The following is a 24,481-nucleotide window of genomic DNA, read 5'->3' as shown; positions in this document are numbered from 1 at the left end:
TGTTGCCTTTCTTACTGCCTATATAAATGCACTGCTTCTACACATTTAACCAGTTATGTAACAGTAGAACCATAGTGTTGAACCACCGTGCAACAGACAAGGGGTGGAATGTAGTGGCTATAGTCTAGACTACTATTTGTTGCCCTCTGGCTCGCACTATGTAAAAAGATGTCAGCTGGCCCTTAGAACATCTGCTGTCCTTTAATTGACCCTTGTACTTTGTGCATCCTCTGTATCGCTTTCAAAAACTGCACCCTGGTGCATAAAATTATCTATGGTGAAGAACCGGGATACATGGCAGACCTCATAGACCTACCAACCAGAAACACAACAGGATCAACACGAACATACCTAAATCTCCACTACCCAAGCTGCAAAGGACTCAAATACAACTTATGCATCTAGCTTCTCCTACATAAGCACACAACTATGGAACGCATTACCTAAAGCCGTGAAAACAACATTTGATCACCTAAACTTCCGGAAATCATTAAAAACCAACCTGTTCAAAAAGGCATACCCCACCAACCCAACTTAAATGTCAGTACCTTGCAACACAACAAAACCAAAGCTCGTAATGGATATATAAGAACTCTTCCTCTCTACGATCCTCTTCCTCTATAAAATTTCCTAAAGTGTCTGTTACACTTGAACTTTATTCTACCAAAACATTACTGTATTTGTTCATACCGGAACTGGCGAACGCCTTTACGGTACTATGTAAGCCACATTGAGCCTGCAAATAGGTGAGAAAATGTGGGATACAAATGTAACAAATAAATAAATAAAATAAGTTGTTTTGTTCAAATCATGCAGTATATGCATGATCGCTGTATGCTCACTGAAGGGAAAACCTATAAAAGGAATTAAGCAAAGAATGCCTGTCTGGGTCATTGAAGGCTGACTCAAACAGGCAGGATGTGAATCAGGAAGAAACACCATTATTTAATTAGGCTGCAAAGTTCTCATCTCCAGAGTTGACAAGCTGTTGGAGAATTCCTGTAACATCACTCCTGATTTTGCCTGCTGGTCAGAGGGACTTTCCCAGCCTAAGTTGAATGAAGTGATTGAGCCAGGATCTTGTCATTTGTTGCAGTGATGTAATACTATTATTAGCTGTAAATATATATTGCATTTGTTTTTAAAAGATTGGTACTATCTGTAAATAAACTGCATTTATCTTTAGGAAAGTTTGTGTGCTTTCTCTCTCTTCATTTCTAGGCATCATTCTTGGCCAAGACAACATCAAAGGGAGCTAAAAGCCCACCTTTTTGATGCTGCTTTTAACTCCTAACCCTTATTCACTTGTTCAGAACCCTTATTTTATCATCCTCACTTTAATATTCCCGTATCTCTTATTTGTCCTGTTTGTCTGTCCTAATTAGATTGTAAGCTCTATCGAGCAGGGACTGTCTCTTCATGTTCAAGTGTACAGCGCTGCGTACGTCTAGTAGCGCTATAGAATGCCTCATTAGGAAAGAATTTGTCTGCAGACACATAGGTCCATCTCTAGATAACTAGCAGAAAAGCCTTGCAAGGCAAAGGGTAAACCCAATGTAATCGGAAGAAAGGAAATTGAATCTCCACATGAAATTTGAGGGATTGCTCCAGGGGCGTAGTCAGACACCCAATTTTGGGTGGGCCTGGGCCCAAGATGGGTGGGCAGAACTCCTCCTTGTCCTACAAGTGATTTGGTCTCTCCCTCTCTCACCTGCATACCATATGGTCTCTCAAGCATTCCCCCACCCCCGCATACCTTTTAAATAGCAGATTTTCACCAGCAGCGAGCAGCAACTAATACACACTACTCATGTTGGCCCCACAGCATGTATCAGTTGCTGCTCGCTGCAGGCAAAGATCTGCTATTTACAAGGTATGCAGGAGAGAGAGTTGTTGGGAGTTTTCAGCTGGTGGGGCTTGGGAATCCCTGCCAGCCTCATCATAGGTGTGCTGCTACTGGGTGGGCCTGAGCACAAAGTGGGTGGGCCTGGGCCCACCCAAGCCCACCCTTGGCTACGCCACTGGATTGCTCACAACTGATAAAGGTCAAAGAATATAAATGGCAGTGAAATCTGTAAGTGTGCTGAAGGGGAAGGACCTCCTACTGCCCAGGTTGTTGGGAATCAGTGGAAATGGATAAAAAAAAAGTAAAGGTAATATTCTAGAGAATTCCCAACCTAAGAGAAAGCAGGAGATATAAGGAAAGGAACCCTAAAGAGGCTGAAAGTCTAAAAGACTAGTACAGTGTAGAAAAGAAGTGGGGAAGGTAGGCTCTTTCCAAACAGTAAGGAAGACGTATAATAAAATGTTTTATTAATATAATTCAAAAAAAGAGAGATTGAGAGATTGGAATAAATGTGATCTTGGATGACACTGTTGTTGTCTTATACTATAGTTTCCTTTCATTTACTGCCCTGACTGATTCACCTGTATTATCAAAAGGGTGACTAAGTTCCTCTTTTTCTAGCAGAGTCAGCTACCTTCTGAATTCCAGCTTCTATTCTGCTCATCTTGTGTGTTCAATATAACTGAATTGTTCAGCTCCGAAAAACAGATAACAGCTAGATAGTCCAGTGATTTATTCAGTGTTAGCATACCGAGGAATTTTTGAGTGCTGGCATGGAACCGAGAAACTATATATTTTTTAAAATCCATATACATAAGTATTGCCATAATGGGAAAGACCAAAGGTCCATCAAGCCCAGCATCCTGTTTCCAACAGTAGCCAATCCAGGTCACAAAACCTGGCAAGATCCCAAAAAAAATACAAAACATTTTATACTGTTTATCCCAGAAATAGTGGATTTTCCCCAAGTCCATTTAATAATGGTCTATTGACTTTTCCTTTAGGAAGATGTCCAATCCTTTTCTAAACTCCGTTAAGCTAACTGCCTTTACCACATTCTCTGGAATGAATTCCAGAGTTTAATTACACGTTGAGTGAAGAAAAAGTTTCTCTGATTCGTTTTAAATTTACTACATTGTAACTTCATTGCATGCCCCCTAGTCCTAGTATTTTTGGAAAGCATAAACAGACGCTTCACATCTACCCGTTCAACTCCACTCATTATTTTATAGATCTCTATCATATCTCCCCTCAGCTGTCTTTTCTCCAAGCCGAAGAGCCCTAGCCACTTTAGCCTTTCCTCATAGGGAAGTCGTCCCATCCCCTTTATCATTTTCGTCGTCCTTCTCTGTATCTTTTCTAATTCCACTATATCTTTTTTGAGATGCAACGACCAGAATTGAACACAATATTTGAGGTGCAGTCGCACCATGGAGCGATACAAAGGCATTATAACATCCTCATTTTTGTTTTCCATTCCTTTCCTAATAATACCTAACATTCTATTTGCTTTCATAGCCGCATCAGCACACTGAGCAGAAGGTTTCAACATATCATCAACGATGACGCCTAGATCCCTTTCTTGGTCTGTGACTCCTAATGTGGAACCTTGCATGACATAGCTATAATTCAGGTTCCTCTTTCCCACATGCATCACTTTGCACTTGCTCACATTAAACATCATCTGCCATTTAGATGCCCAGTTAGAGATGGCAGAGATTGCCAGAGACACATGGCAGAAATTTGCAGCGTAAAAAATATTACTAGCTCCTATGGATGCCAGGGAGCCAATTTTCCCTATAAGAAAAGCAACTGAGCTGCTTCAGTATGAAAAAGGGAATTTCTCAATTAACAAATCCCTTAGACTGAGAACACAAGCAGAAGGGCTGGGACAGAAAGGAGAGAGGCAAGAAACACACAGTTAACACTTCAGAATGGGGCTCTGGAAGAGAAAACAATGAGAAATCCCTTCAAGATTCACCCCACAACAAATTTGCATGTCAGAAAAAGAGATCACTGATAAAGATAACTGCAAGTACAGGAAGGCTTAATAAGGCTGAGAAGACCAAAAAACAGGGAAAGACAAAGAAGGTCAGTCAGGGTGAAAAATTTCCTGCCCACCAAACAACAAAACCATCAACTGAAGAGAAACCCTGAAGGGAAGGCATGGTATTTTGAGTAGAAGCTGAGAGAAATAACAAGTTTGAAAGGGTACTGTCAGGCTTTCCAGTCAGAACTGGATTTGTGAGCCCTTGGACCTCTGCCAAGGAGTGGCAGTGGAAGGCAAAACCACCCCCAAACCAAAGACATGGCAGAACAGGACTGGAACCCCAGACTGGAGTTGCAGCCGAGGCAAACAAACTGGAACAGGCAGAGCAGGAACAGCTAGACTTCACCTGTGCTTGACCACCGTTCCCCAGGGGTTGAGCCCCTGGGTGCAGGTGGCCGGCAGGACTTACCGGACAAGGCAGGAACTGGATACCAACAGGATACACAGGGTCTAGAAAACACAAGGGAGGCTAGGCAGAATACTAGACTAGGAGTCTCAGACAAACAATACCACACTAGGTAGAAAGCAGACAGGCTCAAGAACAAGGACTGAAAGCTGCCAAGCAGCCACTAGGCAAGATGCACAGACAGACTAAAGAGCAAGGACTGAAAGCTGCAAAGCAGCCACTAAGAAAGAAACACAGACAGGTAAGAGTCAGGACTGAAAACTGCCAAGCATCCACTAAGAAAGAAACACAGACAACCAAGAACTAGACAAGTAATACAGACCAGAAACAAGAGACCAGAAACAAGAATAGGAAATAGGCAATAAACCAAAGCTAAACTACACACAGACTGACTAGTACCGGTCAAGGAACTCAGACAAGAAACTAGACTAGGCAGAAGTGCAACAGAGCACACCAACAAACCCAGAGACCTTAGGCGTTGCAAAGGCAAAGCAGAAAAGTTTCCAGGTGGCTAATAAGCCCATCAGCAGCTGAGGCTCAGCTACAGCAATCTCAAGGCAGCTAAGGGTGAGGCTAGCTGCCAAACTTCAAACCAAGTCTGGAGGGCTAGAATATCTGGACCAGACCGGAAAGAAAGTCTGGAATGTATAGGGAGACAGCAAGACAGTCTATGGCAGCCACTGGTTCTGGCCACCAGAGGGCGAGGCAAGCACAGCCAAGGAAAACAGTCACAATCGTGACAGGTACACTAATGACTTCCTGCTTATCACTGACTTCAGACCAGGGGGTCACAAAAAGCAGAACTTACCAGACTCTGAAGTTAAGAAACAGAAATGGTGTCTTAACTGCTGTGATATGCTGGGTATGACATTTGAGGCTGGCATAGAGGCTGGCAAAAAATAATTAAAAGGTTTTTTTTAGGGTGGGAGGGGGTTGGTGACCACTGGGGGAGTAAGGGGAGGTCATCCCCAATTCCCTCTGGTGGTGATCTGGTCAGTTTGGGCACCTTTTTGAGGCTTGGTGGTAAAAAAAATGGACCAAGTAAAGTCGCCCAAATGCTTGTCAGGGACACCCTTCTTTTTTCCATTATTGGTCAAGGACGCCCATGTGTTAGGCACGTCCCAGTCCCGCCTTCGCTACACTTCCGACATGCCCCTGTGAACTTTGGTCATTTCCGTGACAGAAAGCAGTTGAGGACGCCCAAAATCGGCTTTCAATTATGCCGACTGGGGCGACCCTGGGAGAAGGACACCCATCTCCCGATTTGTGTCGAAAGATGGGTGCCCTTCTCTTTCGAAAATAAGCCTGATAATCTACTAGTTCCGGACTGGTTTGGCATGGACAATAAGGAAGAAGCTTTTCGAGGATTCCCAGCTTCCCATCACACTGTCCCTTTTTGTCTCCCTAAGGGACCAACATGCGGCAGGTAAATAGAAGGTTATTTATACAGAAAAGGCAAGAAAATCTACTGCCCTAAACAGAAGGTATCTGCAGGTAAGGGTAAGAATTGGGTTATAAGTCTGTAAGCCAGTGACACATTTGAAATCACTTACCTAACAAGGGATAATTCTGATTTCGCTCTATGGTCAAGTACGATTTTCCAATCATTCTGCATTAGAATAAGAAAAAGGGACAAACAAAAAAGGCGTTTATTTAGTGGATACCAAAAAAATTTAACAGGGAGAGGGAAAAAAAAGTATCATGTAGTAATCCACAAAAATAGATTTTGACATTCAAAAGGTCAAGAAAACTAACTTCAAAAGTTAGATACTAGATCCACCTTAGAGCTTCCCCCCCCCCCCCCCCCCGGGCTTCTAAATTTAGGATGGGGGGAATTAAGTTAGGGGCTCAATGATGATTTTCCACACTGGACACCTAACAAAGATGCCTTCACTTAGTCACAGATATAATTTCACTCTTATGTTTAGCCCCAAAAGTAAGGCACCTTAGACTGACTAAATATATCTAACTTTTACTTAGATGGGAGCCTATACTGTGGTGCTTTAAACATTGGCTGAACAGTTGAAAACAACCCTGTTCCCGAAGTTCAAGCTTAAGAATTACAGACTACCTCAAATCATTCAGTGGCCAGGAGTCTCAGCTAGAGCTAGTATTCTGGATTTTATATACTGCGACTTAAGTTGCGTTCACATTGCCGGTCGTATTCTGGATTTGCACACGCAACTTAATTAGTTAAGCCAATCAGCACCAATAATTGCCAATTAATAAGCAATTATAGACACTAATTGGCAATTAGAATTTATGCGCACAATTGTTCTGTAACGTGTGTGTAAATTTTAAGTTGCATAGTGGAAAAGGGTGTGTGGCCATGGGCGTAGAATGAGTGGGCTGTGGGTATTTCTAAAATCTATGAACAATGTTATAGAATACACCCAGTCTGCACCTAATTTAGGCATCAGCATTTACACCAAGATTTACTTGGCGAACTGCCCACGACTATATTTAGTTGCACAGAAGGGCACTTGGTGTATTCTAGCAGAAATTTAGGCCTATTCTTATAGAATTTGCCTAGGTGTATTTTTTTTTCAGCGTCCAATTTTTAGATGTGATATATAGAATCTAGGCCTAAGAATACAATGACTTCCGAAAGAAAGGCTTCAGTTCTCAGAGGGACTTATACAGAAGGCTTCATAGTAGAGCCCACACTCTACTGCTAAATTAACAGTACAAAAATACCTCAGCAGTAATCCTCAGTTCATTGCTACATGTTGCCTTTCCTGTCTGTGCCTGAGGGCTGATTGGTTCAGGCACTGACAGAAAGGGTGACATTTTTTTTTTTAATCACAAAGCTGCGAGCAAGCATGCCATATGGCATATTGCATTGCCTCCCCTTCTTGTCCCTGCCCCCCCCAAATATCCCTGGTATCTAAGTGGTAACCACCTCCTCAACATGACTGACCCTCCCTCCTGTCCTAACCCCTCCAAAAAATATATATCCCTGGTTTCTAGTGGCATGCCACTCTCCCAGCTCTCATCCCTGACCATGGTGCCAATGTTCCATCTATGGTCTGAGTTGATGCGAATAAAAATTTTTCTTCATGAACAAAACTTTTCCATTGCATTACTCCATGAGCACTTCTTCCAGACAAAAACATGGGAGAGAGAGGAGCATGGATGCGAGGGGGGGTCATGGAAGGGAGAGAGGGGAATTGCTGGAAAGGGATGAATGGAGGGGGCAGGGGACAGAGGAGCATGGATGGGCATGGATTGGGAGGGCAGGGCTCAGGGAGAGAGGGGAATTGCTGGAAAGGGATGAATGGAGGGGGCAGGGGACAGAGGAGCATGGATGGGCATGGATTGGGAGGGCAGGGCTCAGGAAGAGAGGGGAATTGCTGGAAAGGGATGAATGGAGGGGGCAGGGGACAGAGGAGCATGGATGGGCATGGATTGGGAGGGCAGGGCTCAGGGAGAGAGGAGAAATTGCTGGACATAGAGGGGAGGGAAGAGAGATGAAGGAGATGTTTAAACTGGATTCTTTGTTCAATTGGAAGCCAATGATGACTTTTTAGCAGGGGCATGGAATGATCTAAATGACGAGCTTGGCAGAGAAGACGTATAGCTGTATTTTGCACTGATTGAAGCATTTTTAACCAGAAACGAGGGCAGCCAAGGTAGATATTATTGCAAAGGTCAAGCCTTGTGATTAATAGAGACAGTATAAGATAATGAAAGAACAAAATATCAACGAACAGACCATAACTGACACAAAATAAAGAAAATGGTTTTGCTGACCGTAGAGATATGTTGATCAAAGGAAATGAGAATCTACAATCATCTCTAAATAATGGAAAGAATTCACTGGTAGAATATCTGCTTCCATGAGACAAAGGAGTGAAGTAGGAATGGAAGCACAACCGGTAAACTAGGAGGCTACCGTTACAGCCAGTTGGCGATCGAAATAAAACATTTCTGAAGAAGGGAAATGGATGGGGAGTAAGATTCATAGGGAAGAGAAGTAGGATGTTGTATGCATATACAGTGGGGGAAATAAGTATTTGATCCCTTGCTGATTTTGTAAGTTTGCCCACTGACAAAGACATGAGCAGCCCATAATTGAAGGGTAGGTTATTGGTAACAGTGAGAGATAGCACATCACAAATTAAATCCGGAAAATCACATTGTGGAAAGTATATGAATTTATTTGCATTCTGCAGAGGGAAATAAGTATTTAATCCCTCTGGCAAACAAGACCTAATACTTGGTGGCAAAACCCTTGTTGGCAAGCACAGCGGTCAGACGTCTTCTGTAGTTGATGATGAGGTTTGCACACATGTCAGGAGGAATTTTGGTCCACTCCTCTTTGCAGATCATCTCTAAATCATTAAGAGTTCTGGGCTGTCGCTTGGCAACTCGCAGCTTCAGCTCCCTCCATAAGTTTTCAATGGGATTAAGGTCTGGTGACTGGCTAGGCCACTCCATGACCCTAATGTGCTTCTTCCTGAGCCACTCCTTTGTTGCCTTGGCTGTATGTTTTGGGTCATTGTCGTGCTGGAAGACCCAGCCACGACCCATTTTTAAGGCCCTGGCGGAGGGAAGGAGGTTGTCACTCAGAATTGTACGGTACATGGCCCCATCCATTCTCCCATTGATGCGGTGAAGTAGTCCTGTGCCCTTAGCAGAGAAACACCCCCAAAACATAACATTTCCACCTCCATGCTTGACAGTGGGGACGGTGTTCTTTGGGTCATAGGCAGCATTTCTCTTCCTCCAAACACGGCGAGTTGAGTTCATGCCAAAGAGCTCAATTTTTGTCTCATCTGACCACAGCACCTTCTCCCAATCACTCTCGGCATCATCCAGGTGTTCACTGGCAAACTTCAGACGGGCCGTCACATGTGCCTTCCGGAGCAGGGGGACCTTGCGGGCACTGCAGGATTGCAATCCGTTATGTCGTAATGTGTTACCAATGGTTTTCGTGGTGACAGTGGTCCCAGCTGCCTTGAGATCATTGACAAGTTCCCCCCTTGTAGTTGTAGGCTGATTTCTAACCTTCCTCATGATCAAGGATACCCCACGAGGTGAGATTTTGCGTGGAGCCCCAGATCTTTGTCGATTGACAGTCATTTTGTACTTCTTCCATTTTCTTACTATGGCACCAACAGTTGTCTCCTTCTCGCCCAGCGTCTTACTGATGGTTTTGTAGCCCATTCCAGCCTTGTGCAGGTGTATGATCTTGTCCCTGACATCCTTAGACAGCTCCTTGCTCTTGGCCATTTTGTAGAGGTTAGAGTCTGACTGATTCACTGAGTCTGTGGACAGGTGTCTTTCATACAGGTGACCATTGCCGACAGCTGTCTGTCATGCAGGTAACGAGTTGATTTGGAGCATCTACCTGGTCTGTAGGGGCCAGATCTCTTACTGGTTGGTGGGGGATCAAATACTTATTTCCCTCTGCAGAATGCAAATAAATTCATATACTTTCCACAATGTGATTTTCCGGATTTAATTTGTGATGTGCTATCTCTCACTGTTACCAATAACCTACCCTTCAATTATGGGCTGCTCATGTCTTTGTCAGTGGGCAAACTTACAAAATCAGCAAGGGATCAAATACTTATTTCCCCCACTGTAAATAATTGAAGATCCTTGAGGATTGGATAAGAGTAGCAAGGGGATTGAGGAAGAGATTGAAAAGAAGGGGGGATAGTATAGAACCCCCGAGAACACCACAAGGAAGTGAACGGGAAAAAGCTACAGAAGAGTTAGTAACAACCGGATATGAGCGATCTGAGAGAAAATACTGAAACCATGAAAGGATAGTATCTTGGAATCCAAGAGTAGGCAAGCTAGTAAAAGAGAGTGGTCAACTAATTCAAGAGAAACTGATAAATCAAGGGAGACAGCAAGTATGATATTATACTTTTCTAAGTGAGAATGAACTTCACTAGGAAGACCAGCTAAAATCGTTTCTGTGCTAAAGTAGGCCCTGAAACCAGATTGTCTAGGGTGAAGAGCAAGAGTGTCCTTGATAAAGGATGAACCTTGAAGGAAAACTATCTTTTCCAATACTTTGGAAAGAAAAGGAAGGTTGGAGACTGGACGATAGTGAGCTGGCTCTAAAGGATCCAGAGGTGGATTTTTTTTTTAGAATTGGACACACTATGGCCATCTTCTAAAGTGAAGGGAAATGACAAGAGGACAAACTAGTATTGATAACAGAATAACAGGTAGTAAATTCAGGTTAGGAAGTTGGAACCATGTGGAGGGAAAAGGGTCTAGTTGACATTGAGAGAAGCACATAGTTTTAAGAGCCTCTGAGACAGAAAATAGTTTTAAGAGCTTCTGAGACAGAAAACAGAGTCTGAAGGTAAAATGAAGACCAGGAAGAGCTTCCAAGTGTGGAGGAGGGATTACTGAAATAGAGCGGGGTGATGAAGAACAAGATATTGGTAAGAGGAGGCAGCAGGGAAAGGGAGGGGAGGGTAAGGAAGTGCTGGGACTAGTCTTTGGGAGTTTAGAAACTTTAGTGAAGAAAAAGAGAAAATTATCTGCTGTAGGTGTTTGTGAAGCTTGTGCTGGAGATGTGAGATTATGGAATATTAATATACCTATTGGAAAACTAAATAAGACAGATTAGTACAATTGATCCTTACAGACAGACAATGGTAACAGAAAACTATAGCTCTTTCAAACATGCAGAATACAGAGAGGGACCCTCACCCAATATAGAATAAGTAACCACAAACTAAAAAATAGAAATATGCAGACAAAAACTAAACTGAACCCCCAAGAAGCCAGACTCTGCATATAGTGAACGCCAGAGAAACAATGATGTATGTCCCCCTGTACTGTGCAAAATATAAAGACAGCAGACATAAATTTCAAAAACTGGCACATTCCAATCACTACATTACAATTTAGCAAACACAAATAAACCAAAAATAGAAAATAAGATGAAACCATTTTACTGGACTAACTTAATACATTTTTCAATTAGCTTTCAGAGACCAAAACCTCTTTCCTCAGGTCAGGATAGTAAACTATTGTTATGGTATCCTGTCCTGACCTGAGGAAGGAAATTTTGGTCTCCAACTTAGTCAAAAATATATTAAAATTAGTCCAATAAAAATATGTCACCTTATTTCCATTTTCTATGTATATTTATTAACCTTTAGCATGACTACCACAACACTTTATTCTAAAATAAAAATAAAATTCTTTTTTCTACCTTTGTTGTCTGGCCATTTACTTTTTCTAATTGTGTTGGTCCCAGTCTCTGGTTTCTGCTTCGCTCCATCTTCTTTTAACTTTCTTGCTAGGATTTCCTGTACATTTGTCATTTTTTTCTCTCCTCCTTTTCATTCAGTTTTCTTCAATTTATTTTTCTGTCTCTTCACCCAAATTTACCCCGTTTACTAAGCTGCACTAGCAGCTGCCATGTGGCGATGCCAACAGAGCCCATTCAAAGTGAGTGGACTGTGTCGGTATTAGTGAGCGGTTTAATAAACAGGGGGGTTAATTCATTCCTACTATTCAGTCTTCAATTTCCCTTTCTTCACTATGTCTACCTACAGCTTTCCCTCAGCTTCACTCTCCTCAGTTTTTCAAATTACTCTACCCTCTTTCTCTTCCCCCCTGTCCATCATCTGCACACTTTCTCGCCCCCTCTTTCTGCCTTTCCATCCAAAATTTGCTCTCTTTCTCTCTCTCACCATGTGTCAGTTTCAATATTCTGTATATTTACGCACATTCCCCCTGATTCTATATAGCGAGACTTAAGTTGCATGCGCAAATCTAGTCATATTCTGGATTTGCATGTGCAACTTAATTAGTTAACAAGTCAACCAGCGCCAATAATTGCCATGTAACAAGCAATTATTGACACTAATTGGCATTAATTAGAATTTATATACACAACAGCGTATTCTAAATCGCATAGTTGAAAAGGAGGCATGGCCATGGGCATGAAATAGGTGGGCATGGGCATTTCTAAAATCTATGCCTGTTGTTATAGAGTATACCCATTCCATGCCTAATTTAGGCATCGGCGTTTACACCAAATGATGTAACTGCACATGACTAAATTTAGTCACATGGATGGGTGATCAGCGTATTCTATAAACCATATGGAAATATAGGTGTATTCTATAAGGTATGCCTAAATTTAGGCGTACTTTATAGAATACGTCCAGGTTTTTTTTTTTTTTTTTGCACTGATTTTTTAGGTGTGATATGTAGAATCTAGTCCATTATGCACATGTAGATGTAACTAACCTGTTACAAACTAACCCACCATATCTGGAGGTCTGCAATAGCAATGCAATAAAAAAATATACATATTAAATAAAACCAAAACTTAACATTCTGTGTGATACATTTTGCCAACAGCAGGGTGATAGCTAGTCAGGCAGAGGAAGCGAAGATACTTACCTGTAGCAGGTATTCTCCGAGGACAGCAGGCTGATTGTTCTCACATGTGGGTCGACGTCTGCGTCAGCCCAGGAATCGGACGGCATTTTGCAAGCAAAATATAAAAAAGGTTTTGCCAGAGTCTGCTGGCGTATGTGCAGCGCACACCGTGCATGCGTGGACTGATTTCCCGCCCGTAGTATGAACGCGTTCTCTCAGTTAAATCAAAAAGCATAAAAGGAAGCAAATAACAACTTCAAATGGGAGGTGGGCGGGTTTGTGAGAACAATCAGCCTGCTGTCCTTGGAGAATACCTGCTACAGGTAAGTATCTTCGTTTTCTCCGGGGACAAGCAGACTGCTTGTCTCACATGTAGGGTATCCCTAGCAACCAGGCTCACTGAAAACAATGAACATTGGTCAAGTGGGCCTCACAACGGCGAGGACATAACTTAGATTGACCCGAAACCATAACTAACTGAGAGTGCAGCCTGGAACAGAACAAAAATGGGTCTAGGGGGGTGAAGTTGGATTCTAAACCCCGAACAGATTCTGCAGCACTGACTGCCCACACCGACTGTCTTGTCAGGTATCCTGCTGAAGGCAGTAGTGAGATGTGAATGTGTGGACTGATGACCACGTTGCAGCCTTTCACATTTCTTCAATGGAGGCTGACTTTAAGTGAGTCACTGACACGCCATGGCTCTAACATTATGAGCCTTGACATGGCCCTCCAGAGTCAGCCCAGCTTGGGATTAAGTGAAGGAAATGCAACCTGCTAGCCAATTTGAGATTGTGCATTTTCCAATGGCGACTTCCCTCCTGTTGGGATCGAAAGAAAAAAACAACTGGGCGGACTGTCTAAAGGGCTTTGTCCGCTCCACATAAAAGGCCAATCTTGCAGTCCAAGGTGTGCAAACTGCTTTAGCCAGGGCGGGTATGAGGACGGGGAAAGAATGTTGGCAAGACAATTGACTGGTTCAGATGGAACTCCAACACCACCTTTGGCAGGAACTTAGGGTGCGTTCGAAGGACTACTCTGTTGTGATGAAATTTAATATAAGGTGCATGTACTACCAAGGCCTGAAGCTCACTGACCCTATGAGCTGAAGTAACAACCACCAAGAAAATGACCTTCCAGGTCAAGTACTTCAGATGGCAGGTATTCAGTGGCTCAAAAGGAGCTTTCATCAGCTGAGTGAGAACAACGTTGAGATCCCATGACACTGGTGGAGGTTTGAAAGGGGGCTATGACAAAACCAAACCTCTCATGAAGCGAACAACTAAAGGTTGTCCAGAGATAGGCTTACCCTCTATATGGCGATGAAAAGCACTAATCGCACTAAAGTGAACTCTTACGGAGTTGGTCTTAAGACCAGACTCTGACTAGTGTAGAAGGTATTCAACACCTATTCTGTGTAGGACAAGAAAGAGGATCTAGGGCCTTGCTGTCACAACAGATGGCAAACTTCCTCCATTTGAAAAAGTACCACCTCTTCGTGGAATCTTTTCTGGAAGCAAGCAAGACTCGGGAGACAACCTCTGAAAGACCCAAGGAGGCGAATTCTAAGCTCTCAACATCCAGGTTGTGAGAGCCAGAGACTGGAGGTTGGGATGTAGAAGCGACCTCTCGTTCTGAGAGATAAGGGTTGGAAAACACTCCAATCTCCATGGTTCTTCGGAGGACAACTCCAGAAGAAGAGGGAACCAAATCTGACGCGGCCAGAAGGGTGCAATCAGGATCATTGTTTTGCGGTCTTGCTTGAGTTTCAGTAAAGTCTTCCCTACTAGAGGAATGGGAAGATATGCATACAGAAGGCCTGTCCCCCAATATAGGAGAAAGGCATCTGACGCTAGTCTGTCATGGGCCTGAAGCCTGGAACAGAACTGAGGGACCTTGTGATTAATCTGAGTGGCAAAAAGATCCACCGAGGGGGTGCCCCACACTCGGAAGATCTTGTGGACTATGCCCATGTTCAGTGACCACTTGTGAGGTTCCATTATCCTGCTCAACCTGTCGGCCAGACTGTTGTTTACGCCTGCCAGATAAGTGGATTGGAGAAACATGCCGTGAGCCAAATCTGGACGGCTTCCTGACACAGAGGGCGAGATCCGGTGCCCCCTGCTTGTTGGTATAAAACATGGCAACCTGATTGTCTGTCTGAATTAAGATTATTTGGTTGGACAGCTGAGCTCTGAAAGCCTTTAGAGCGTTCCAGATTGCTCTTAATTCCAGGAGGTTGATCTGCAGACTTTTTTCCTGAAAGGAACAGGCTCCCAGAGTGTGGAGTCCATCTACATGAGCTCCCCACCCCAGGAGAGATGCATCCAACATCAGCACTTTTCATGGCAGAGGAACTTGGAATGGTCGCCCCAAAGTCAAATTGGATCGAATCGTCCACCACTGAAGAGAATTCCGAAAGTCGGTGGCAGCTGGATTACATCCTCTAGATCCCCCGCAGCTTGAAACCACTGGGAAGCTAGGGTCCATTGAGCTGATCTCATATGTAGACGTGCCATTGGTGTTGCATGAACTGTGGAGGCCATGCGCCCCAGAAGTCTCAACATCTGCTGAGCCGTGACCTGCTGAGACGCTCGAACCATGGACACCAGGGACAGAAGGTTGTCCACCCTTGCCTTGGGGAGATAAGCTCGAGCTGTCTGAGTGTTCAGCAGAGCTCCAATGAATTCCAATTTTTGGACTGGGGTGAGATGGGACTTGGGATAATTTATGACAAACCCCAGTAGCTCCAGCACCTGAATAGTTATTCGCATGGACTCCAGAGCACCTTCCTTCGAGGTGCTCTTCACCAGTCAATCATCGAGATAAGGAAACACATGCACTCCCAGTCTACGTAGAGACGCTGCAACCACAGCTAGGCATTTTGTAAACACTCTGGGCGCAGACGCCAGGCCAAAAGGCAGTACACGGTACTGAAAGTGCTGTGTTCCCAGCCAAAATCAAAAATACTTCCTATGAGCTAGAAGTACCAAGATGTGTGTGTAAGCATCCTTTAAGTCCAGAGAGCATAGCCAATCGTTTTCCTGAATCATGGGAAGAAGGGCGCCTAGGGAAACCATCCTGAACTTTTCTCGGATAAGAAATTTGTTCAGGGTCCTTAGGTCTAGGATGGGACGCATCCCCCATTTTCTTTTGCACAAGGAAGTACCTGGAATAGAATCCCAGCCCTTCTTCCCCTGGTGGAACGGGTTCGACCGCTTGGGCCTCTAGAAGGGCGGAGAGTTCCTCTGCAAGTACCTGCTTGTACTGGGAGCTGTAGGACTGAGCTCCCAGTGGGCAATTTGGAGGCTTGGATTCCAGATTGAGGGTGTATCCTAACCGGACAATTTGAGGAACCCACTGGTCGGAGGTTATAAGAGACCCCAACCAGCAAGTCATCCGGTATGGACACATTTACAGAGGCTATGCTGAACTGGAGCCAGTCAAAAGCCCATCCCTTGCTTTTGCTGGGGAGCCGCAGTGGCCTTAGGTGCACGCTGTTGATGAAAACGAGCACACTGGGACTGAGCCTAGACAGGCTGCCAAGAAACAGGAGTGTACCTACACCTAGCATAGGAATAGGGAGCACTCCTCTTCCCTCCAAAAAAACCTCCTAGATGAGGAGGCAGTAGCAGAAGACGTCCGGCGGGAGAGAGAATCTATAGCATCATTGTGCTTCTTGATCTGGTCAACTAGATCCTCTACTTTCTCACCAAAAAGGTTATCCCCCCGGCAAGGAACATCCGCCATCCACTGCTGGACTGAATGATCCAGGTCAGCGACACGCAGCCATGAGAGTCTGCGCATCACTTTACCTTGGGCAGCGGTCCTGGATGCTACATCAAAAGTGTTGAATGTACCCCTGGCCAGGAATTTTCAACACGCCTTCTGCTGCCTGACCACCTGGTGAAAAGGCTCGGCCTGCTTCAGATGGAGTGCATCAACCAAGCTGGACAGTTGCCTCACCGAATTCCGCAAGTGGACGTTAGTGAAGAGCTGGTATGTCTGGATCTTGGCAGCGAGCATAGCGGTCTGATACGTCTTCCTCCCAAAAGAGTCAAAGGTTCTAGATTCTCTGCCTGGGGGCGCCAAGGCATAGTCCCTAGTGCTCTTGGCTCTTTTGAAGGCGGAGTCCACCACCACGGAATTGTGAGGTAGCTGAGACCTCATCAATCCAGGCTCACCGTGGATCTGATATTGGGATTCAGCTTTTTTCGGGATCATGGGATTAGACAGAGAGAACGACCAGTTTCGCATAAGGACTTCCTTCAGTACATTATGCAAAGGAGCCATTGCAGCCTCTCTAGGCGGAGAAGGATAATCCAGGACCTCCAGCATCTCAGTCCTGGGTTCATCCTCAATCTCCATAGGGAAGGGAACAGCCGCAGCCATTTCCCGGACAAAGGAGGTAAAGGATAGACTCTCCGGTGGAGAAAGTCTCCTTTCTGGTGGAGGGGAAGGTTCAGAGAGAATCCCATAGGACTTGTCAGAAGAAAAGTACCTGGGATCTTCCTCCTCCTCCAACGAACGCTCATCTTCAGTATCGGACAAGACATCTCTGAGAGCAGTCCAAAACTGAGCCTGCCTTGACACCGAAGAGTGACGTCCTCGATGGCAGTGCCAAGAACTCGACGCCCACCTGGACTGTGGTGAAGCTTCCTCCACCGACGTCGAAGGGGAGTCGACCTGTGTGGCAGGCGACACCGATGCTGCAGGTGCAGTGGCATAGCCACAGGTGGGCCTGGGTGGGCCAGGGCCCACCTACTTAGGGCTTAGGCCCACCCAACAGTAACATAAGTTTAGTGGTGGCTGGTGAGGATCCCAAGCTCCGCCAGCTGAAGACTTCTGCCTAATGGTAACAAAAATGCTACTCTCGACGATACCGGAACCTGCGCATGCTCAGTTTTCAGCACATGCCTTTGCAGACTGTCAAGGTGGACAGAAGCATTTTCCTGCTAACTTAGATATTTTTTGGGTGGTGATGATGGTAGTGGTGGGGTGGGGAGAACACGGTGCCCACCCACTTCTTGCCTAGGCCCACCCACAATCTGTTGTCTGGCTATGCCCCTGTGCAGGTGGCACCGATGTCTGGGACCTCACCACAGGCGAAGGACCAGATGCCACTACAGCAGATGGTACGGAAGGCGCAAGCACCCCTGTCACTGAAGCAGACTGGCGGAGCAATCCTTCCAGAAGCTCTGGAAGCAAGGCCCTGAATCACTCGTCGAGAGCCACCATCGGACAAGGCTGCGGGGTCAGTAAAGGAGCCAGTGGCAGAACCTGTCGAGGCTCGGGAGCAGGTACCGGGCTGCCAGAAGACCAACGCATCGGCACCTCCTGAATAGAGGGGGGATGATCCTCTCAGCGCCGACGCTTCTCGGGTGTTGATTCCTTCAACGCCCCAGAGCTCCTGGCACCGTGTGTGAAAGGAGAACGATGACGGTGCTACTTCGCCTTCGCTCTACGCCTGTCATCGAGACTCCTTGGTACCAATGAGGAGGACGTGGAATCCTCACGCCTCCTCGGGGCCGGGTCCGACGAAGGTCGGTCCCGGGGGTGCTTGCATAACAAGAGGCCTCGAGGCAGGCGGAGACCCACTCGATGCCTCACTGCTCCCAGTGTGAATTGGTCTTTCAGCAGCCATTACCTCCACTCCTGACGTCGATGCTTCCCTCGATGTCGATGCCGCCAACCTCGGTACCGATGTCGATGATGCCGACCTCAGTACCGATGTCGACGTCGAAGGACCGTACAGAGCCCCAAAAAGCTTTTCTCATTGTGCTTCTCGAGACGCTTGGGTCCGTTTCTTCATACGAAGACACAGACTACAAGCGGCTGGGCTATGGTCGGACCCAAGGCACTGGATACACCAGGCGTGGGTATCGGTACCTGAGATGGTCTGATTGCACCGAGTACAATGTTTGAAGCCTTTGGGTGTCTTCGATGACATGGAAGGAAAAACGGCTTCGGCGAAATCAAAAGATGTGCTTGTGCCTATTAAAAGAAAAAAAGGCACAAAAAATAAGGGAATATCCCAACCGCGCGACCTAAGCCAACCACGTCGAAAAACAAAGGAAACTTTAAAAAGTGAAGACACTACAGGAATTTGTTTTTTGAAAACTGACAATAAGAAAGAAATGAGTGAACAAAATAAAGAAAAATTCACGAAGACTCTTTTCCTGGGCCTGAGAGGAGCAGAGAAAAAAAACCTACTGCACCTCAATGCGGAAAAACTGAGAGAACGCGTTCACGCGACGGGCGGGAAATCAGTCCACGCATGCGCGGTGCGAGCTGCACACGCGCCTGAAGACTCTTGCAAAACTTTTTTTATATTTTGCTTGCAAAATGCCGTCCGATTCCTGGGCCAACATGGACGTCGACCCACATGTGAGAACAAGCAGCCTGCTTGTCCTTGGAGAATGGCATTGCCCTTGCTTTCTTTCAAAGTGGAACTGTCACCATCTCTAGCTCTGAATCTTTGACTTTAGGCACTAAAGCAGCACTAAATACCCCCTCCAGCCAACATCACAAGTAGATAAGTATTACCATACTGGGACAGACCAACGGTCCATCAAGCCCAACCATCCTGTTTCCCAACAGTGGCCAATCCAGGTTACAAATACCTGGCAAGATCCTAAAACAGTACAATACATTATATGCTGCTTATCCTAGAAATAAGCAGTGGATTTTCCCCAAGTCCATTTTAATAGTGGCTTATGGACTTTTCTTTTAGGAAGTTATCCAAACCTTTTTTAAACCCCACTAAGCTAACTGCTTTGAGCACATTCTCTGGCAACGAATTCCAGTTACACACTGAGTGAAGAAATATTTTCTCCAATTCCTCAGGAGGAGGAATGCTGGCTTTGGCCTAACCCCTGGTAAGCCTTTCCTCAGCTGAGAGGTTCCCAGCCAGTGGTGTGCTGGAGCCGGCTTGCACTGGCTCGCAAGAGCCGGTTGTTAAATTTTGTGCCGACTTGCAAGCCAGTTGTTCCCTAGTGCGAGCCGGCTCTCCTCCCTCCCGATCGATCACGTCACCGACTTGACTTCTAATTCTTCGGGGCAGGCAGTCTTGCCTGCCCGCTACCAGCGCTGACTCTCCCCTGGGTCTGCGTTTAGAGGAGGGGGAGGCTGCCCCCTTCGGATAGGCGGGAGAGCACGCGACGGCTGCCTTCCATTGGTCAGACATTTGCAGCGGGACGGAGCTTGCGACGCTCTCCTTGCGGTCCCGAGAATCACAAAAGGCAACGCAGGGAAGCGCCGAGGTGGCTGGAAGCACCCTGCAATCGCCCCTCCACCGAGGTGCTCACCCCTCCCCATTTTCCGCATTTTGTTTTGTTTACCCCTTCCCCTCACCCCCCGAAGATGTGGATTTGAAGAAGTGTGCTCCTCTCCGCCCCCACCCATCTCCCCGTGCACCCCCCCAGGTGGCTAGGTGGAAGAGAGTTACTGCTGTTGCACTTGTAGGTAGAACTTCTGTCGCTGCTGCTTCTTCTGCAGAAAATGATCCTGTGAGTGACTGAAAATCAAACAGAAGGAGAAAAACTTATTATTTAACTCGCGGGACGAATTGAAGGTAAACTGTGTGGGGGTTAGTCGTGTACGGGGATCGGCGAATGCCAGGGGGTTAGTGGAATCGGGCGCCTTTAGGAGCCGCAGCCCGGCACAGCCTCGCTCCCTGTGCCTGGAACCGGCCGGGCGGGGGGTGAGTTGCTACACAAACATCTCTCATGGTACAAATGCTAGAAACACCAGCAGAGCGCATGCAGTACTAAAGATCGTGGAAGCTTCACCACATGCTAGTATTCGTAAAAATCTTCCTGAGTGTGTTTTTTTCCCACTATAACGTTCTGCTAAGGGCAGTGAAATTATTTTACCAATAAGCTGCCCAACATAAGAGGTTATAGTTCTTGGTTGAACCAAGTGGTCTTGATTTTATCTGCAGTCAAAAGTGTCTCCAACCCTGGCAAATTGTATCGCTGCCGAGCATAAAGCAAGATCTGGAGAACATCAGGTTTATATAATTTCAGCTAATAATAACATTATTACTATATATGCGCGTTCAACCGCTTATTACATGTTTTTTTTTTAGTTGCGACTAAAACGTGAGTATTAAAAATACGAAATGCGTAAGAAGTGGCCCGCTTCTTTTTCAAAGTTGATTGGAAGTGCAGGGCAGGGGGAGAGAAGGGTTGCTGGACATGGGTGGATGGAGGGCAGGGGAGAGGAGGGGAGAGAGAATAAATGCTGGACATGGATGGAGGGGAGGGAAGAGTGAGGAAGGAGATGAAATGAGGGAAAAGGAAGAGAGGAGAAAAACTGCACATGGATGAAGAAAATAGGCAGAAGCTGAGGACCAGAAATGAAGAAGAAAGGAGGAAAGGAAAGAAATAAATGGAAAGGAAGCCCTGGAAACGGAGTTAAGAGGACAGATAGCAGCAGAATCGGATACTGGGCCAGCATGATCAAAAAAACAGTCACCCAACAACAAAGGTAGAAAAAAAATCATTTTATTTTCATTATAGTGTTTGGAATATGTTCACTTTGAGAATCAGGTGCTCAACATTAAAAGTTTATATTTATTTACTTGTTTATGGCATTTTATCCCACATTAAACATGAATTAGATTGGAACCTGGGATCATTTAATTTTTTTTTCTGGAGTAATGCATTGCCCCCCCCCCCCAGGCTCTCGCCCCGGCTATAGCCAATTTGGGGGGGTGCAGAGGGGGACCGGGGAGAGAGCCTGTTGTTAAACATTTACCAGCACACCACTGTTCCCAGCTCTACCACTGGCTGCCTTTCAGGTGCTGTGGAGGACTTGTAGCTCATCTGCATATCCTTTACAGCCTTCTCCGGGGTGATTCCCAAGTCCACTCCGATCCACTCAGGGCCTCTGATCAAGGTACGGCGCGCAGGGCATTTTTCTCTTTACATTTATTTTTATTTTTCTCCCAGTTACTACTTATGGCTCCAGTACACTTTTTCTTCTTGGTACTGTCCCTTCCTAATCTGTTTCTCCATCTGAAACCACTGTACACTGCTGGAACACATTGTCCACCCTCTGTATTCATCGTCTCACCATCTCTTTTTTCCTCTTCCTTTTTCTCAGCTCTCAACCTTCAACATTTCCTTCCTTCCATTCATCCATCTCCTTTCTATCTGAGTACATCTCGCCTTCGTCGCTGTCGTCATACCTCTCCTACTCTTCTCCGTACTCTCTTGCTCCTTCTCCTGCTCTCCACTGGGGACATTAATCCCAATCCTGTTCCTCCACAACAGCTCTCAACCTATTTGTGCAGGTCACACCGTGATATCTCCAATCTAATTTCTGTTCCTCCCCTCCCCCCTTCTTCCCTGCCTTTCTCTTGCGCTCTGTGGAATGCTCGCTCTGTCTGTAACAAACTTTCCTACATTCATGACCTCTTTATCTCTCGTACTCTCCATCTGCTTGCCCTAACTGAAACTTGGCTTTACCCTGAAGACTCTGCTTAAGTCACGGCCCTATGCCATGGAGGTTATTTTTTCTCCTATACTCCTTGCCCGGTTGCCTGCGGAGGTGGTGTCGGGCTACTACTTTCACCCTCTTGTAGATTTCAACCTCTTCTTCCACCTCAGTCTCACTGTTTTTCTTCCTTCGAAGTCCACTCCATCCATTTGCTCCTCTGCCTCTCCGAGTAGCAGTCATTTATCGACCCCCTGATAAGTCCCTTTCTTCCTTTCTCACTGACTTTGATGCCTGGCTTTCCTTTTTCCTTGAACCTTCATCTCCTTCCCTCATTCTTGAGGATTTTAACATTCATGCTAATGATCCCTCATGCTTCTCAGTTTCTTACTTTAACATCCTCTTTCAATCAAGTGCTCCACTGCCCCCACTCACCAGAATGGCCACTGTCTTGATCTTATCCTCTTCTCAAACTGCTTACTCTCCAGTTTTTGTGCCTCTTCCCCTCTATGACCATCATCTGATAACTTTCACACTTAAACACCCTCGAATCTTAACCAATACATTTAGGAATCTTCAGGCTATTGACCCTTCTACTCTGTCCTCCAGTGTTTCAAATCTCTTCTCTACCACTATGTTAGCCAAGTCTGTCAATGAGGCTGTGTCTTCCTATAATACTATTCTCTCCTCTGCTCTGGATACTCTCGCTCCTCCCATTCCCCGTTCTGTAAAACGTACTAAACCCCAGCCTTGGCTGACCTCTAGAATCTACTACCTACGTTCCTGTGCCCGCTCTGCCAAGCGCCTTTAGCTGAAATCCCGTGCCCATGCTGACTTCATACATTTCAAATTCTTGCTGACCTCCTTCCAGTCTGCTCTTTTACTTGCCAAACAGGACTATTACATCCAGTTGACAAATTCTCTTGGCTCAAACCCTCAATATCTCTTTGCCACACTGAACTCTCTCCTCAAAGTGCCTTCACCTCCGACTCCCCCTTCACTTTCCCCCCAGACTCTGGCTGAGTTCTTTCATGATAAGGTTCACAAGATTAAACTTGAATTCTCAACCAGGTCACCTCCACCTCTCCTTCCCTTAGTCCATTCTCTCAGCCCTCCAACCCCTGCCTCCTTTTCTTCCTTTTCTGTAATCACTTAAGAGGAAACTACACATCTTATTTCCTCCTCGAAACTAAGTACCTGTTCCTCTGATTCTATTCCCACCCATCTACTTAACACTATCTCTCCTACTGTCATCCCTTTTATCTGTCATATCCTCAATCTTTTACTTTCCACTGCGACTGTTCCTGATGCCTTCAAACATGCCGTAGTCACACCAGTCCTTAAAAAAACCTTCATTGGACCCTACCTGTCCTTCCAACTATTGCCCCATCTCCCTCCTCCCTTTCCTATCCAAGATACTTGAACGTGCTGTTCACTGCCATTGCCTTGACTTTCTTTCATCTCAAGCTATTCTTGATCCACTTCGTTCAACTGAAACAGTGCTTGCTAAAGTCTCCAATGATCTGTTCCTGGCCAGATCCAAAGGTCTATTCTCATCCTTCTCGATCTATCTGCTGCTTTTGACACTGTTGATCACAGCCTACTCCTTGATACGCTGTCCTCACTTGGATTTCAGGGCTCTGTTCTTTCCTGGTTTTCTTTTTATCTCTCCCAGTGCACCTTTAGTGTATAGTAGATCCTCCTCTACTTCTATCCCACTGTCAGTTGGTGTACCTCAGGGATCTGTCCTGGGACCTCTTCTTTTCTCCATCTATACTTCTTCCCTTGGTACTCTGATCTCATCCCATGGTTTTCTGTATCATCTTTACGCTGATGACTCCCAGATCTACCTCTGCACACCAGAAATCTCAGCCGAAATCCAGGCCAAAGTATCAGCCTGCCTGTCTGACATTGCTGCCTGGATGTCTCAGCGCCATCTGAAACTAAACATGACCAATACTGAGCTTATCATCTTTCCCTCTAGTACATAAGTACATAAGTAATGCCACACTGGGAAAAGACCAAGGGTCCATCGAGCCCAGCATCCTATCCACGACAGCGGCCAATCCAGGCCAAGGGCACCTGGCAAGCTTCCCAAACGTACAAACATTCTATACATGTTATTCCTGGAATTGTGGATTTTTCCCAAGTCCATTTAGTAGCGGTTTATGGACTTGTCCTTTAAGAAACCGTCTAACCCCTTTTTAAACTCTGCCAAGCTAACCGCCTTCACCATGTTTTCCGGCAACGAATTCCAGAGTTTAATTACGCGTTGGGTGAAGAAACATTTTCTCCGATTTGTTTTAAATTTTCAACACTGTAGTTTCATCTAATGCCCCCTATTCCTAGTATTTTTGGAAAGCGTGAA

At 45.6% G+C, this 24,481-nt stretch overlaps 1 protein-coding gene across 1 annotated transcript in view; it reads right to left on the bottom strand.

Moving 5' to 3' along the window:
• Positions 1-24,481, bottom strand: part of LOC115469679 (adenylate cyclase type 10-like) — a 254,501-nt gene that overhangs the window by 93,290 nt on the left and 136,730 nt on the right. Inside the window, exons 12-13 of the mRNA XM_030202467.1 lie at positions 20,120-20,188; positions 5,856-5,911 (exon numbers count right to left, since the gene is read on the bottom strand). Coding sequence (XP_030058327.1) covers positions 5,856-5,911; positions 20,120-20,188 — 125 coding nt within the window. The remainder of the gene's footprint in view (positions 1-5,855; positions 5,912-20,119; positions 20,189-24,481) is intronic.

The sequence above is a fragment of the Microcaecilia unicolor genome, chromosome 4 (assembly GCF_901765095.1).
Source record: "Microcaecilia unicolor chromosome 4, aMicUni1.1, whole genome shotgun sequence".
In the NCBI taxonomy this organism is placed as follows: Eukaryota; Metazoa; Chordata; class Amphibia; order Gymnophiona; family Siphonopidae; genus Microcaecilia; species Microcaecilia unicolor.
The sequence above is the reverse complement of the archived record's forward strand: the minus strand, read 5'-3'. Positions and strand labels throughout refer to the sequence as shown.